The 17,670-nt window shown below is 35.9% G+C and overlaps 1 protein-coding gene across 1 annotated transcript in view; it reads right to left on the bottom strand.

Annotated features, from left to right (window-relative positions):
• Positions 1-236: 236 nt before the first annotated feature.
• The window catches only part of LOC123532934 (E3 ubiquitin-protein ligase UBR3-like), a 48,809-nt gene continuing 31,375 nt past the window's right edge, over positions 237-17,670 (bottom strand). Inside the window, 9 exon segments of the mRNA XM_053517321.1 lie at positions 237-2,654; positions 3,413-3,552; positions 4,792-5,001; positions 5,667-5,858; positions 6,607-6,732; positions 7,458-7,553; positions 8,370-8,485; positions 9,773-9,870; positions 16,958-17,066. Of these exon segments, the coding sequence (XP_053373296.1) occupies positions 2,537-2,654; positions 3,413-3,552; positions 4,792-5,001; positions 5,667-5,858; positions 6,607-6,732; positions 7,458-7,553; positions 8,370-8,485; positions 9,773-9,870; positions 16,958-17,066 (1,205 nt within the window). The 3' untranslated portion in view covers positions 237-2,536.

Raw genomic sequence — 17,670 nt, 5'->3', positions numbered from 1 at the left:
TTTCTAAAATGGACTGGTCCGTCATTCAATTTGGGCAGTACCATTTATTATTTGAAGAGGTGTTCACTGAAAATTTACTGACTGAATAGCAAACAGTGCAGACCATGATCAGCCTGTGATGCAGGCTGACCTTGGTCTTCACTGGTTGCAAATGCTGAATCACTTGCCGCCAGCAGGCTAAAGGTTAAGACCTCCCATTATACAAATCTGCCGAAGATAGTACCCAAACACAAGAATTTAAAACATTTTTAATTCAAAAACAAAATGTATCACAATTTTTTTTATTACTGAACAATATGCAATAACAAGTGAATCAAACTGAAATACATTACAACAAAACATATTGGTGTTAACTGTTCAATTTTTAAGAAGATTTTCAATAGTACATCACTTTTCATCTTTGATTACGTTCACCTTTTGTATATGTAGACATTGACTTACATCTATAACAAGGGAAACTTTGCATTAGCAGCAAAACAGAAAAAAAAGACAAGGAGCTGCGTTCAATAAAAATGCTTTCAAAATATTAACTTCATTTCAACTTCTGGTATCATTTAAACATGATTCAGTCAAACAAAATCAAGTTTTGTTTAAGAGAACATGATTTGGTTACACAAAGAACATCAAATTTCTATAAATTAATATTCTTAAATGTCAGATGTTTCAAACATGATAAGAAATCTTATGTAAAACAATCAGAGTTGTACACCATTATACCACCAATCAAAATCTGTCTAAACATATTCTCCTCAGCTCTAACAAGTCAAACAATACATAAATTTTAATAACAACAAAATAAATAGCACATGTGTACAGAAATCATACCAGGAAAAACATGCAAAATATCTTAACTTCTGGTAAAGAGCTAGGAAGGGGAGACAACACCTAGATTAAAAATACTGCATGAATGAATGATTTGACAATTTGGATTTTAAGGTGCATCAACACAGTGCAGTTTAAGTGATGCCACAAAGGACTAACAATTATGGTTTCACCTCTCATTTACAACAAACTTGAAAACACAAGGTATGGAATGAAAACTTTTAAAACCTGCTGGAAACACAGAGGTACAGCAAAACCAGATGTTCTAACCTACCACAATCATGCAAGGATAAGACCACCGTGGTTCCAATTTATTTCAAAACCAAGTTGTTCCAGAACTACATATGACAGGAATGAATGAAGTATGTGTTATGTATGTAACATGGAAATATCAACTTGCGTTCAAAACAAATGAGATGAGCCGCACCATGAGAAAACCAATATAGTGCGTTTGCAACCAGCATGGATCCATCCTGTTCGCTAACAGTTTCTCTAATTGCAATAGGCTTTGAAAGCGAACAGCATGGGTCCTGACCAGACTGTATGGATGTGCAGGCTGGTCTGGATCCATGCTGGTCGCAAACCCACTATGTCTGTTTTCTCATGGCGCAACTCAAATGTTATCAAACAAAATGCAAATCATCTTCACAGAAGATAAAACAAATTTGTCTCATTAGTTTTAACAACAAAACTGATCAATGTGAAATTAGTTTTTTTTCTTTAAGTTGGTATGGAATTTTGTATTTTTGGCCAAACTGCTACTTCATGGGTAAAAACATTTTCTGGTTTGTTTTAAAGAAAAAATAAATGGAAAATTTATTTGTTCATTGGGATTTTTTGTGGACCAACAATACCACAGAACCCAAATACATAAATCTCCCAGAAATATTACTGATTTCACAAAATGTTGCTTTTAAAACCAATTTCTTTTCAGTGCAAGTAATACATTAAACGTGTTCAGATGTTGAGATATTTGACCACTCGGTCTAACACTTTCAAGGTTCATTCCTGTACATCTGAACTCTGAACCATGGTCATTCTGACAATAAACCAGGTGAAGGTCTTAGGAGGGGGAAAAAAACAAAAAAAGAGAAATTTCAGTCAAAGGTTCCATACCGTGTTCTGCTTTGGCATACCAAAAATATGTGACACTCTAGACGATTGTGTATTTTTTTTTATCTTCCATACAAGTAAGCTATATCCTGAATTCAATGTAAGTTTTTAACAAAAATGATTTTAGTTGACTAAGTATTCTTGTAAAATCAAACAGACTATGCAAAAAACAGTGCTATAAAATGTTCTATTAAGGACAATATTCGATTTTCCAGAATTGTGTTATCACTTGATTGATGCTGTAAGACCCTGGGAAAAACTTTTTCTGGATTGGTGTTTCAAGTAATGAAAGTATAACAAAACTAATTTACAGAAACTGCACATTATGCTTCTCTCATTGGTTCAGTGATTATGCCATAACTTGGCTGGTTCAATATTTCTGATAGCACATCATGTTATTACTGGACTAGTATTTTTTTTCAAAATTCCATATTCAGCTTTCTCCTTTATCATGGACTGAGGTGAGTTATTTCTGGACTGTTATGATATTCAAATCACAAAGGACTGGTTTACATTTTCTAATTTCCAAGTAAAGCCATCCTTGGACTGGTTCAAAGTTTGCAGGTTCCATGATAATATATTCCAGACTGGTTCACAATCTTTACAATCGATCTTGATGCCAGATCCACCTCTTGCAAGCATGATCAAAACTGTGAGATATCCACTGAGATTCTAGCAGAGTAAATCTCTCATTGCTTAGATATAGAGGTTTCCCTCGTCTGAAATAAAATTTAAACAACATATACAGTTTAAACTCGATGTCTCGAGCCCGCTAATCTCAAATTCCGGCCATCTTGAAGACATTTTCAAGTCCTGTCATAAAAACACTTGCACAAAATATAATTTTAAATCAAATTTTGATTATCTCGAAACAGAATGCTCAATCCCTTGAAATTCAAGATACATAGTTTCAACTGTGTATCCCTAAAAAGAATTTTAAGACATGGAAAGTAAGATTATTCAAGTCACACACTTGCTTACTCTCTCATTCACTTGGCTACCTGTTCATCTGTTTCATCATGAACAGAACTGTTTCTCTTCAAGATGGCTTAATGTAAAAAGAATTTTACTCTTAGCTATCAGATGGGATCAATTTCAAAATCAGCTGATCTCCCATGTGAAAACAGGAAGACAAACAGAGCCCAGTATATTCAAAATACATAAGAACAAGCCGTCTAGAGCAAAAGGAATTTCAATTTGTTACAGGAATAGACACTACAATACTTTCACACCTTATATTTTAACACTTTCGTGGCTAATAAAAAATGCATGATGAATAACTTTAAATTCTTATTTTCTTTTTTTTTTTTTTTTTTTTTTTGATTTGTCGCACCGACACATGATAGGTCATATGGTGACTTTCCAGCTTTAACGGTGGAGGAAGACCCCATGTGCCCCTCCGAAATTCCTATGTAAGACTGCGGAAATCTGTATATGAAATTTCCTAACTGAAATAAAAAACTTCCTGAAAGCTTACTTGAGATCCCTATCCTCCTCCCCGTGTTCATCCAGGTAGACTGACCCCCAGAGTGCAGCCCTCGGGCCTCGTATCACCACTATTATGCTCGAGTTGACCAACAAAAATATTCCTGTACCTGCTCCACACTCTATGGAATGCTGAAATGTAAATACAGACATACCCCTGTATGTGCTTAAATTTTTTATGGAAAGTTGTAATGCCCTACATTCCATGAAATGTTTTGACTAATGCCCTGGCCAATTAAATTATAACACTTACAACAAAGCGATTCTCACCCTTTCAGAAAACTCTCACCTTTATTTAATGAAAAATAAAATAATTATTTAAACAACTGGAACTGAATAAGAGAAATCAATTTTTTTATTCAATTATTATGATCTTTTCAGCTAAGTAACAAATTAAAACCAGAAAAAAAGTAACCATTTCTGGATTTTATTAGAAATTAAAGAAGCATTCAGTTGCATTTTTATTAAATAAAAAGAAATATGGACAGAAGAAATTTATATATTAAAATGCATTTGGAATTATACAGCTCCCTGATTGTGGCCTAAATACATTTTCTTTTATTTATAATAAAATCCGGCAATAAAGACGTATCATTGTTCAAAATACACATGGTTTATTATTTATAAAAGGTGCCTGAATGCATTTTCTTAAATTTTAGCAGAAATCCAACAGCAATGAGATATTATTGTAATAAACTTGATTTATTAAAAAATAAAAATACTGTTGTATCTATCACTTTCATTGTTGAGCCCTAATTTAATCAGGCTTTCTAAGCTCGTTATAAAGGTGAGAACTGGTTTGCTATAAAGTGAGAAATATCACATGCAATCTATGTACTACACAGTAGCTATACTGTAGCTTTTTAAGATAAACAGAAGCTAGTCTATTAATGGTCAAGTCTTGTATATTGGCCCTTACTGTCAATACGCAGACCATAGGCTAAATACCTCGCATACCAGAATCAGTGTCTTTAAATACAGAAATATCCTGGTAGGTCCTTCACATTCTGTTGAATACAATTGTATAATATCTTTGTATCTGCTCCACATTCTAGATTTGTTTCAGGGATCTAGAATTTCTTAAGTATCAAGTGTAAGAACATTAATACGAAGCTGTACACTTAAAGACATATACCTAGGTTACATGTTATTTCCATTTGGATATGAAATACATGCTTGAATCTAAGTAGGTGGTCTTGTCTAAGTATGTGACCTATGACTTCCACACCGTTTTTAAAATTATATCTTCCACACGTATTTCAAAATCATATCTTCCACACATATTTCAAAATCAAATGGTGACAACTGAGCTAAGATTCTATAGATTTTTTTCTGGAATAAAATTTTTATCTCCATGTTAATGGCACTCACCTGTACGCATTCAAAAAGATGTTGCTGTCGACAGCATGACTCCCGGAAGCACAAAAATACACCACATATCAGACAAATGCATGGGTCCTTTGGTGTATTGCTACACACAGGACACGTTTTCTTCCTATAGGCCTGGAAAATCTTGTAGTACTGGTCTGGTAATAGGATCAGGTGGGGCGGGAACCAGCGTGTGTTCACCATTAGTAAAGACTGTAAATAACAATGGAGAAAGTTACTTAAAAGAACATTGAATGTTTTCAGCTCATTTGCAAAAGTCTATAAAATATTTAAGACTGGCAAAAACAATTCAATCTGATTACTACGAGTCACTTGCCCCTAACTGACGTAGGTACGAAACCTAGTTTGGACTGTAAAATTTATTAGTGAGAGGAAGCCATCCACTTGGCTTACAGAAGGCAAGTGGTTCTCCCCAGCTGTCTGTCTTGGCCTCAAATTATGCCTTTAGAGGAATCTGGGGTCTGCCTCCAGCACTAACGCTGGAAAACTTGTGTTGTGTCAGTGTGACTCTAGACTCACATTTCTTTAAAATCATCTGTACCATTCAACAGATCTTAGAACTGGAAGTAGCAATCACACAAACTTTGATAATGTCTTTGTATGCTCAGAAATGTGAAATACTGTGAAATCATTTTCATTCGCGTAGGATGAATTTTCATGTATTTCGCGCTAGAACCGATGCGCGAATTTAAGATCGCGCTATTATTATTTTTTAATTTACTTTCTCATTTATATATTGAAAATGTGTGAATTAAAACCCGTGCGAAACAGTCCTTTTTCACGTTTGCGCGAAATTTCATGCCAGCGAATTTAAATGATTTCACAGTACTACAGGGATATATTAGGTTTCAACAAACCTTTCCATCAACAGCATGGTTGTTGACAAAGTTTATCAGATCTGTGCACCATGCTCTAGTCAGTGTATGAGGTTCATCAACAATCCACCGTACACACATTGCAGCGGACGTCAATTTTGTTGGTTGTATCACAGTAGAATCTATCACATTTAGCTTGAGGTAAGAACATAAATACTGAAAATCCGTCAGTTCCTGAAATACAGAAATATATTGTCATATCATATAAAGAAAAGGGGTCGCGGGGCTGGGGCAAGGGTAAGGTACGTTTCTCATAGCAAGGCTGATCTCAAACAATTTAAGACTAATCTATGTTTATAAGTGGGTGCTAAGGTAGTTTCAAAAACAGAAAAATTTACACGATGAAGATCTTAATGAAACCTTTCACAGAAGAAAGTGTCAAAATAATTTATGAGCCATGCCATGAGAAAACCAACATAGTGGTTTTGCGACCAGCATGGAACCAGACCAGCGCAGAATCCATGCTGTTCGCTTTTAAAGCCTACTGCAATTAGAGAAACTGTTAGTGAACAGCATGGATCCTGACCAGACTGCGCGGATGCGCAGGCTGTCTGGATCCATGCTGGTCACAAAGCCACTATGTTGGTTTTCTCATGGCACAGCTCATATGTTTTGTCAAAGCAAAAATTATAAAGTCCACATTTTTCTTTTAATTTCAATTTATCAAAATTTAAGCAAAGTCCTTCAATTTCAAAATGATGTGATGACTAAGTTTGCAAGCTTTTCACTTTATTTTCATTCTTACAACTGATCATCTAATAAATGAAGTCCTGTAGTCACTTTTCAACTGAGCTGCTTTTTTCTTGTACCTCACAATTATTCCAAATAAAATTTTTAAATCTCACTTATACAGGGTATTACCTGCTTTACAAACTAACTCTTTAGCATTGAAACTAACAAACACTTCTAAAAACTAACTTACCCCTTTGGCCGGAAACTCATCACCAAAGAAATGAAACTTGATGAGGGCAGCAACCTTCAGAAATGGTTCACATAGTTCCTGTACAGTGGATTCCACACTAAACGGTGACCACACACTCTGACAGATCTATATTTGCATCGGTAAAAAATAAATATAGATATCATACATTTGACATGGGTAATACAATATATTCCTTAGACATGGGTTTTCATGCAATCAATCGGCCAATCTTTTTAACTTTGGTCAAATTTCTACGATATGAAAGGCAAGTATGAATGCAAGTTTGTTTGGTAGAAACTGATGTACATTTATGCTATTGTACGTCTCTTACTATATAATTTACTGAAATGATTCTATCAATTTAAGATTTAAGGTAACGCACACTTAATGGCAATTGGTAATTTACATACAATTTACTTATTCCTGTATGGCACTTTAGCTTTCTTCAGGCTATAATATCGCTAATACAAGCATCGATCCTTCCAGTCATACTCGTAAATGCTGCAGTTACATACAGAGGATAATTATGTAATCAAATGGAAATTTCCAGCTGTCACTACCAGTCCACTACCTTAAAATGAGCCATGCCATGAGAAAACCAACATAGTGGGTTTGCGACCAGCATGGATACAGACCAGCCTGCACATCCACGCAGTCTGGTCAGGATCCATGCTGTTCGCTAACAGTTTCTCTAATTGCAGTAGGCTTTAAAAGCGAACAGCATGGATCCTGACCAGACTGCGCGGATACGCAGGCTGGTCTGGATCCATGCTGGTCGCAAACCCACTATGTTGATTTTCTCATGGCACGGCTCAAATGTTTTAAAGCAAATGAAAAATCAGAATTCTTACAGCTGGCAGGTCCACTTCATCTTTCTCATAGAGAAAGCTTGTTGATAGTCTAGTAATCACATGACTAAGCATGCCTTCCAGTGTGTTGAACTGTACCTGAATAGAGATACTGGTACATATTATATGCCAATACATGTATATACATACTTCACAAAGTTTACACATCAATGCACTGAAAAACATCTAAAACTGTAAACCTTGAAATGTTCATCACCAGACATTGTCTCTTTCCATTTCCTGAAATTATTGCAACTATTCCTGTTCCCGAGCCTACAGTGACTTCATAGCATGGAATACAGCTTGTGATGATTTCGCAACTATCAAGTACCCTTTTTCATCATTTCTACAACTATAGTATGTCATAAAAGATGTTAAAGGATCCAGAAGGCTTGCTGACCAGGTAGCAGTTTTGTACTGGAGACATTCCAATATAAACTTATGATTCTTTCAGGAGAAGAAGCTGTGTCTTCCACTTAAACTTAAAGGATATGCTTGTTTTGGGTCTGGCACAGTTTTTTTTTTTACATCATTTCTGTTTTGCATTGCTGGGAAGTTAACCTTACCAGTGTTACTTAATTTTGTACCAGATCTTATCTATTCTCTGTAACTGCTAACACCTCAAAATGAAACAGAGGTATAGTGTAAAAATTCAGAGAAAATGTCCTCTATCAAATCAACATGGAGAACTTATGCCTTGATAGAGGACTGAACTTGCATCCCCACTCTATTTAGATCTGCACTCCACCAACTGAAGTAAGCAGATGGGCAACAGTTCAAGGAAGTGAAGGGTTTTTTATTCACTTGTATAATATAGGTCTTAAACAAATTTCATAGAATTTTAATTTCATGAAGTTTTGAATACACTTTTAATCTAAGACTGCATTTTTATTACTTCATAAAATATGCACTTACATGCCGTCCTCGTTTCCATGCCTCTCTTTCATCCTCGGTGAATTTACACGTCATTATGCACAATGATTGTATAAACACAACATTATATACTAGCCTGACCAGAAAATCAAAATGACCTGTAAAATAAAGATGACATATACTCTAAAATCAGAGTCATTCCAAGGGAACTAATTTTTGTCGATTTTACTTTTTCAGTCTTTCAATTTGCAAAATTAATTCCCAACAAATGAGTAGAGTAGAAATCTATATATTTATGGCCCTATAAAATAGGCACTTTAAATGGACTTAAAAATATACAATTACAAATTGCAGATAAGGAAAAAGAAACAGACAGATTAGAAAACAAGAGCTGTCAGTTGACAGCGTGCTCGACTACTCTCAGTGCTTGATAATATAATATAAGCTATGAGTAAAACTTTAACATTACAATAAGCATATTCTAAGTCGAAAAAGGGCCATAATTCAGTCAAAATGCTTGATAGAGTTGCCTCCTCCTTTTTACAGACTGGGGTCATGATGCTAAACAAGTATGCAAAATATCAAAGCAATATCTCAATGGACTTTGAAAATATTTGGGGTGGTACACAAACTTTAACATTACAATAAGCATATTTTAAGTCGAAAAGGGGCCATAATTCAGTCAAAATGCTTGATAGAGTTGCCTCCTCCTTTTTACAGACTCGGGTCATGATGGTAAACAAGTATGCAAAATATCAAAGCAATATCTCAATGGACTTTGAAAATATTAGGGGTGGTACGCAACATTACAATAAGCATATTCTAAGTCGAAAAGGGGCCATAATTCAGTCAAAATGCTTGATAGAGTTGCCTCCTCCTTTTTAAAGACTGGGGTCATGATGGTAAACAAGTATGCAAAATATAAAAGCAATATCTCAATGGACTTTGAAAATATTTGGGGTGGTACGCAAACTTTAACATTTGTGTGACGCTCACGCTAACGTTCATGCTAACGCTCACGCCGACGCCGGGGCGAGTAGGATAGCTCCCCTATTCTTCGAATAGTCGAGCTAAAAATAGCATTTGTCAGAAATTAGATTTCTTAAACAGAAAAGTTTCTGTTTTAAGCTAAAGATTGATTTTTGATAAAAGAACTCGATACAAAATATACAGCAGCAGCATTTCAACATTCTTTCAATATTCAACAAATAAATTTTCTAGAAAGTGAGAACATTATTTCCTACCAAATCAGTAGCAATCTACAATTTTGACCTTACATAACTAAGTTTTGAAACCAACCTAGATTTCATAGACAATCTTCCTGACAAAGATTTATGAAGACATAGTAGAAAATGTGTCCTCTACAGTGTTAACAAGATTTTTTTCAGGATCTGACCAAGTGACCTAGTTTTTTTAAATTGGATAAAGACAGAAAAAAACTTTACCTCTTTCTATAGTGGCAGGTAATGTCAGTATAAGTTGTATCAGTAAAGCTGCTGGATCCTTTAGCAGTAATGGTACCTCCTTCTGGTACAGAGATACACTGCAAAAATAACATATCATAGAGAATAGTCTCCTTTTCGATTTTCCTAACTTTAACTGGCAAGTCATACTGTTAGAAGAAATGTCTAATTGAGATCATGTACTCTTAAATCAAAAATGTACCAGAACTCTGCAATGGAAATTATAATCTAGAAAAATTACAGTAGGTCTTTTACAGCTGAGATATACTAGAAAGCTACATATATTATTGTCTAATGTAGAGTAAAACCTGTTATAAGCTGGCAGCCATAGCAAACATCAGCGGAATAGTGGTGGCTGTTTAATACAGGTGTATTGATACAAAATTGACTTAAATGGTATACACAAATATTTGGCCATTTTAAAGCAGGTACCTGCTCAATTCAGATGACCACTAATTTAGGTTCAACTGTACCACAAATAAATGAAATGCTGATGCTAATGTTCCTATAAACACTGAAATAAACTCTTAAAGTGAATCCAGTGTTTTCTTTAGAGCAAAATAATAACTGAAGGCTGAATGGAGAACTGCTGCTACTCCCTTTTTATTTAATATGAGTTTTCCCTTCCAACCTCAAAATGTGCTTTTATGTGACATTTTTCCAACTTAAACAATGATCATTGTGCTGTCATTACTTGAAGTAGCTTGGATCTATCAAAACAAAAACTGACTGTCAGTAAAACTATTCTGATCATAAAGCAAATAATTTTTTACCCGTTTGCTTTAGTATTTAGCAAACCTTGATTACCAGTTTCCCTATAATGTAATTAAGCGGATGGTTTCATACTGGCCTTGTTATTCGTCTGACAGTAGTCATATTGTCCCCAAGAGAACAAATAAGGCAAATATGAAATCACTTCACAAATGATAATTTTATTATTAAACACCAATTCAACCAATCACAAGAGATCACAGAGTGATCTTGGCGCCCACCAATGTGCCATTTTTGAGTGTTCCAAATTTCAAGACTTACTGACTAGCTCAAGGTCAAATTTCATTTCCGTACACAACACTTTGCATGTGGTCCAAATTCGAAAGCTGTAGCTTGAGAAATGTGAAAGTAGGTCACTAGATCAATTTCAAGGACGAAATGTGAAAGTAGGTCACTAGGTCAAAATCAAGGTCAAATTACACTTCAGAACACAAATTTATGCATGTGGTCCAAATTTAAAGCCTGTACCTTCAAAAATGTGGAAGTAGGTCACTAGGTCAATGTCAAGGTCAAAGTTTGTTTCGGTACACAATCCTATGCATGTGGTCTAAATTTGAAGCCTGTAGCTACAGAAATGTGAAAGTAGGTCACTAGGTCAATCTTAAGGTCAAAGTTCATTTCGGTACACAAAACTATGCATGTGGTCCAAATTTGAAGGCTGTAGCTCGAGAAATGTGAAAGTAGGTCACTAGGTCAAAATCAAGGTCAAATTTTATTTCGGAACACAGAACTATGCATGTGTTCCAAATTTGAAGCCTGTACCTTCAAAAATATGAGAGTAGGTCACTAGGTCAATGTAAAGGTTAAAGTTTGTTTCCGTACACAAAACTATGCATGTGGTCCAAATTTGAAGGCTGTAGCTTGAGAAATATGAAAGTAGGTCAGTAGGTCAAAATCAAGGTCAAATTCCAATTCAGAACACAAAACTATGCATGTGGTCCAAATTTGAAGCCTGCACCTTCAAAAATGTGAAAGTAGGTCACTAGGTCAAAGTCAAGGTCAAAGTTTTTTTCAGTGCACAAAACTATGCAAGTGGTCCAAATTTGAAGGCTGTAGCTACAGAAATGTGAAAGTAGGTCACTAGGTCAAAATCAAGGTCAACTCATGTCAAGGTTCATCTTGCCACTCAAAACCATACATGTGGTCCAAATTTGAATGTTGTAGGTTATTGACAAGAAGATTTTAAAATCTTTTTGTGGTTTGGACAAGAAGATTTTCAACGTTTTTCCCTATGTAAGTCTATGTAAACCATGTGACCCCCGGGGCGGAGCCATATTTGACCCTAGGGGGATAATTTGAACAATCTTAGTAGAAGACCACTAGATGATGTCATATACAAAATATCAAAGCCCAAAGCCCTGTGGTTTTGAACAAGAGGTTTTTCAAAGTTTTTTCCTATATAAGTCTATATAAACCATGTGACCCCCGAGGCGGGGCCATATTAGACCCCGAGGAAATATTTTGAATCATCTTGGTAGAGGACCACTAGATGATGCTTCATACCAAATATCAAAGCCCTAGGCTCTGTGGTTTTGGACAAGAAGATTTTCAAAGTTTTTCCCTATATAAATCTATGTAAATTATAGAAATAAACAAAGGGCCATAACTTACTAAAAAATTGTTGAACCAGTCTGATTTTCAGGGGGACACAACTAGGGTACCAATACATCATTCTGACAAAGTTTGGTCAAAATCCCCCAGGTAGTTTCTGAGGAGATGCGATAACGAGAAATTGTTAACGGACGGAAGGACAGACGGAAGGACGACGGACCACGGATGCAGAGTGATTTGAATAGCCCACCATCTGATGATGGTGGGCTAAAAATGCTTGAATCCCATACTGACCCTTATTTTGTATTGGTCCTGATTTTCTCATACTGGCTCAGTTGAGTTTAGTATTGACACTAAATCTGTTTCATATGATATGCAACATTAATTTAATCTTGTGTCCAATATTGCAAAGCTGAATAATAATATACCACACAGTATGTATGCAAGCCTTATGAAATACAGCAGTTATTTTGTAGCTAATGAAATGATAATATACTGATTCAACCAATCAAACCCCATCAAATCCAGTTAGCAAGAAAGCCACAAACATACCTATAACGTTTGAAAAGTCTGAAACAGATTGCATAAAGATTTCATTGATCATGATTTGAGCCACACAATGAGAAAACCATCATAGTGCATTTGTGACCAGCATGGATCCAGACCAGCCTGTGCATCCGCGCAGTCTGGTCAGGATCCATGCTGCTGCTTTCAAAGCCTATTGCAATTAGAGAAACCGTGAGCAAACAGCATGGATCCTGACCAGACTGCGCTAATGCGCAGGCTGGTCTGGATCCATGCTGGTCGCAAATGAACTATAATGGTTTTCTCATGGTGCGGCTCATTATTTCTTTAAAGTTGGCTTGCTTCAGCTTCCAAACACATTAAATTTTGTGGGCAAGAAATTTCATAACTGGAGCCAAAACTGCTGTCTCTTGGGAATATGAATTCATTTAATTCATATTTTGAGTATAAAATGAATGGGAATTCAACTTTTTCAATGGTATGCAATTTCGCATATTCTCTCAATGATGAAAATTAGTCCCTTGCAAAAATTAATGATTTCACAGTATTTAACCAGTTATTTCATGCTTATTGTAATGTATAATCGAAGAGTTAAGCTGTCCAGTGGATTGTTTCTTATGTCTCATATAATGACAAAATACACTAAAATACTCAGAAAAACAATGTACGAGGGGCGTTCAATATGTAATGTTACTCCATATGTAGTTCCGTTACCGCTGGTTATTTTTAGATGCGGTTTTCGGCACATTATGGAGCAATTTATTGGGAACACAATGCAATATAAATTATAACAAGAGCTGTCGGAGGACAGCAACGCTTGACTATTCAACAGCCTTGTCAATTGAATGAATACAAAAGTTGAAAAAGGGGCATAATTTTGTAAAATGCAAAGTAGAGGTATTGAACCTCTGTACTGCATGTCATATCATGACAGTGAACAAGTGTGTGAAGTTTCAATCCTTTCCAATTTGTGGATACTGAGATACCAGCTTACATACAAAAACTTAACAAAAACTGCTAAGTCAAAGGGGCATAATTTTGTAAAAAGCCAAGTAGAGTTATGGGACCTTCACAGTGCATGTTAGATCATGACAGTGAACAAGTGTGTGAAGTTTCAATCCATTCCAATTAGTGGATACTGAGATATCAGATTACATACAAAAATTTAACCAAAAACTGCTAAGTCGAAAAAGGGGCATAATTTTGAAAAAAAAGAGAGTAGAGTTATAGGACTTGCTTAGTGCATGTCAGATCATGATAGTGAACAAGTATGTGAAGTTTCAATCCATTCCCATTAGTAAGTACTGAGATACCAGTTTACATACAAAACCTTAACCAAAAATTTCTAAGTCGAAAAAGGGGCATAATTTTGTAAAAAAGCAAAATAGAGTTATGGAACCTGTGCAATGTAGATCAGTTCATCACAGTGAATAAGTGTGTGAAGTTTCAATCCATTCCCACAAGTGGTTACTGAGTTACCAGCTTACATAAAAACCTTAACCAAAAATTTCTAAGTCAAAAAAGGGGCATAATTTTGTAAAAAAGCAAAATAGAGTTATGGAACCTGTGCAATGTAAGTCAGTTTGTCACAGTGAATAAGTGTGTGAAGTTTCAATCCATTCCCACAAGTGGTTACTGAGATACCAGCTTACATACAAAACCTTAACCAAAATCGGGACGCGGACGTGGACGCGGACGCCGACGCATGGGCGAGTGCAATAGCTCACTATTCTATGAATAGTCAAGCTAAAAATCGGCAGGTTCAAAGTACAAAATATAATCATTTTAGTGAGGTGTACTCAGGTATACTGGACCATAATTATAATTTAGGTTTGTCCTGGGCATCTAGAGTCTCAGAAAAATAGAATAACTTGTAAAATCACAAAATTCTATCATTTTTCTATGAGGTACAGCAGTTTGTGATGTGTTTGCGTTTGTTTTAAACTATCTTTTTAATTTTTAATTTTACAACACAACTAAACAAGAGCTGTCTGATGACAGCGCGCTCGTCTATTCGAAGAATTGATTGAAGAATGGGGTCAACATATTTCCACAGATATTCAGACAAAAGAAATAAATAGATTAGACAAACAATGTTCCTGTATTTCTTTGATTTCGATAAGTCTTGCACTAAATGGCAATGTATGAACCAATTTCAAAGTCCAAAAAGGTCCATAATTCAGTCAAAATAGTTATGTACTCTTGCCTACAAATGGAAATCATAAGGATAAACAAGTGTTCAAAGTTTAAAAGCCGTATGTCAAATAGTTTTTACAAAACGTGGACTTGTATGAAAACAGAACCAATTTCTAAGTCCAAAAAGGGCCATAATTCAGCCAAAATCCTTGATGGAGTTATGTACTCTTGCCTATAACTGGATATGGTGATGGTAAACAGGTGTTGAAAGTTTCAAAGCTTTATCTTAAAAGACTTTGTCAAAATATGAACTGGTACGAAATATTAACCAAGATTTCTAAGTCAAAAGGGGCCATAATTCAGCCAAAATCCTTGATGGAGTTATGTACTCTTGCCTATAACTGGACATGGTGATGGTAAACAAGTGCTGAAAGTTTCAAAGCTTTATCTCAAAAGACTTTGTCAAAATACGAACTGGTACGAAAAACTTAACCAAGATTTCTAAGTCAAAAGGGGCCAATATTCAGCCAAAATCCTTGACGGAGTTATGTACTCTTGCCTATAACTGGCCATGGTGATGGTAAACAAGTGTTGAAAGTTTCAAAGCTTTATCTTAAAAGACTTTGTCAAAATATGAACTGGTACGAAAAACTTAACCATGATTTCTAAGTCAAAAGGGGCCATAATTCAGCCAAAATCCTTGATGGAGTTATGTGCTCTTGCCTATAACTGGCCATGGTAATGGTAAACAAGTGTTGAAAGTTTCGAAGCTTTATCTCAAAAGACTTTGTCAAAATGTGGACTGGTACGAAAAACTTAACCAAGGTGTTACGCCGACGCCGACGCCGTGGTGAGTAGGATAGCTCTACTTATTCTTCGAATAGTCGAGCTAAAAATCTAAACTGCAGGTTGATTCCATCTGGAATGGATGTTGAGAGCAATTTATCAAAGTTGTAAGAACTAGTTTCGCAATCAAGAATTAAGATACTAGTATTATCGCGCCTGACAAAATTGCAGAGGCTTATTGTACTCACCTTATCATTTTTTTAGTAAAAATATACACATTCAACACCTCACTCAAATGATTATATTTTTACTTTGAATCTACCAATTTTTATAATTCAAATAACATTGTGTTGCCAATAAATTGCTCTATTACGTGCCGAAAACCGCATCTAAAAATAACAAGCGGTTACGGAACTGCATACGGAGTAACATTACATATTGAACGCCCCTCGTATGTTCCCTTGGAAAAGATAATGCCATGTACACCAGAGACATGTATTATGTAACAAGAGTGCCAGACTGTCACAAAATACGCACGTCTAAATCATATATGGCCCTTTCTGTCCAGCTTGCCAGGAACCTACATATTGTAAGAATTACTTATAATCACTTTCAGTGTGGCAAACTGGACAGAAAATGAGACGTATCTAGTCTAAATAAAAATTATTCAGTTAGGTAAATTCAAGGGCCATAGTCCAGGAGTGCCTGGGGCGATTTGGGTGGTTATCGAACTTGGCCAAGATATTATACCCACAAACATTGTCAGCAAGTTTGGTGAAGATCGGATGAAAACTGTTTGGCTTTGAGGGTGGACAAGGCTAAATTCGCAGTTTTTTTGAGTAATTCACGGGCCATAATCCAAGAATGCCTGGGGCAATTTGGGTGGCTATTGAACCTGGCCAAGATATTATGCCCACAAGCATTGTTAGGAGTTTGGTGAAGATAGGAGAGCTGACAAGGCTAAATTGGCAGTTTTTCGAGTAATTCAAGGGCCGTAACCCAAAAGTGCCTTGAGCGATTTGAGTGGTTATGGAACTTGGCCGAGATATTATGCCCACACACATTGTCTACAAGTTTGTGAAGATCGGATGAAAACTGCTTTTGGACGCCGACCGCCCGGCCGCCACGGGTCCCAGGTGTTCACGTAATATGCCCCGCTCTTTCAAAGACGGGCGTATAAAAAAGGCCTTTGCAATTCAGCCACCAAGCAGATTAACCAGTTGCTAAAAAAGTTTTGAGCAACTAATCCTTCTGATAGAAAGTACTGAAACTTTGTGTTCTGGTTTTAAAAGGGCTCTATTCAATCAGGTACATGCATTTCACATTTTGTTTTATAAATACAGTCAGTACCAGTACTTTTATCATTAACGTAAGTACTAGCAAGGGTGAGATACATACCTAGTAGTTTCCTCGGAGCAAGATATGCCAGTTATATGTGACCAGAGATCTGTGTATGGTTTGGTGGTCAGGATCTTACTGTGCATACTCAACACGTGTAACAAAGGTACTGAAATATACGTAGATATTTGTTCATCATAATACATCTGTCATACTGAAACAACAAGATATTCAACAAGTGCTGTCACTAATGGTGACAAATGCCCCCGCAGCACCTTGACCTTTGACCTTGTGACCCTGACCTTTGACCTGGTGACCCCAAAGTCAGTAGGGGTTGTTTACTCAATAAGTACTATCAGCATGTGAAGTTTGAAGGTCCTGGGTGCAGTGGTTCGCGAGTAAAGTGCCTTCATGCAAAAAGTTAACGTTGTGATGAACGAACAAACAAACGAACGGACGGACAGTTGAAAAATAATATGCCTCCCTTTGGGGGCATAAAAATCGGAAGTTAAAACATATTTTTAAAGCCAATGTCAAGCTTTGTAAGTCAAAAAGTGTGTTTGCATTGAAGCAGATACTCTATCGCTTGGCTACCGTGAATGTCTTGTAAGTAATAAATCTCTGTCCCAAAATGACACCAAAAGTGGAATATTCAGATTTCATTTCTTCCATAACTTATGTAAAATGTCATACTTCTGTATCTATGTTATCTGAGCACTCTGCATTAAATTTTTTTAGTTTAATTGACTGGATAATATTTTATTAGTCCAGCA

Source organism: Mercenaria mercenaria, chromosome 11 (genome assembly GCF_021730395.1).
Source record: "Mercenaria mercenaria strain notata chromosome 11, MADL_Memer_1, whole genome shotgun sequence".
NCBI lineage: Eukaryota > Metazoa > Mollusca > Bivalvia > Venerida > Veneridae > Mercenaria > Mercenaria mercenaria.
The sequence above is the reverse complement of the archived record's forward strand: the minus strand, read 5'-3'. Positions and strand labels throughout refer to the sequence as shown.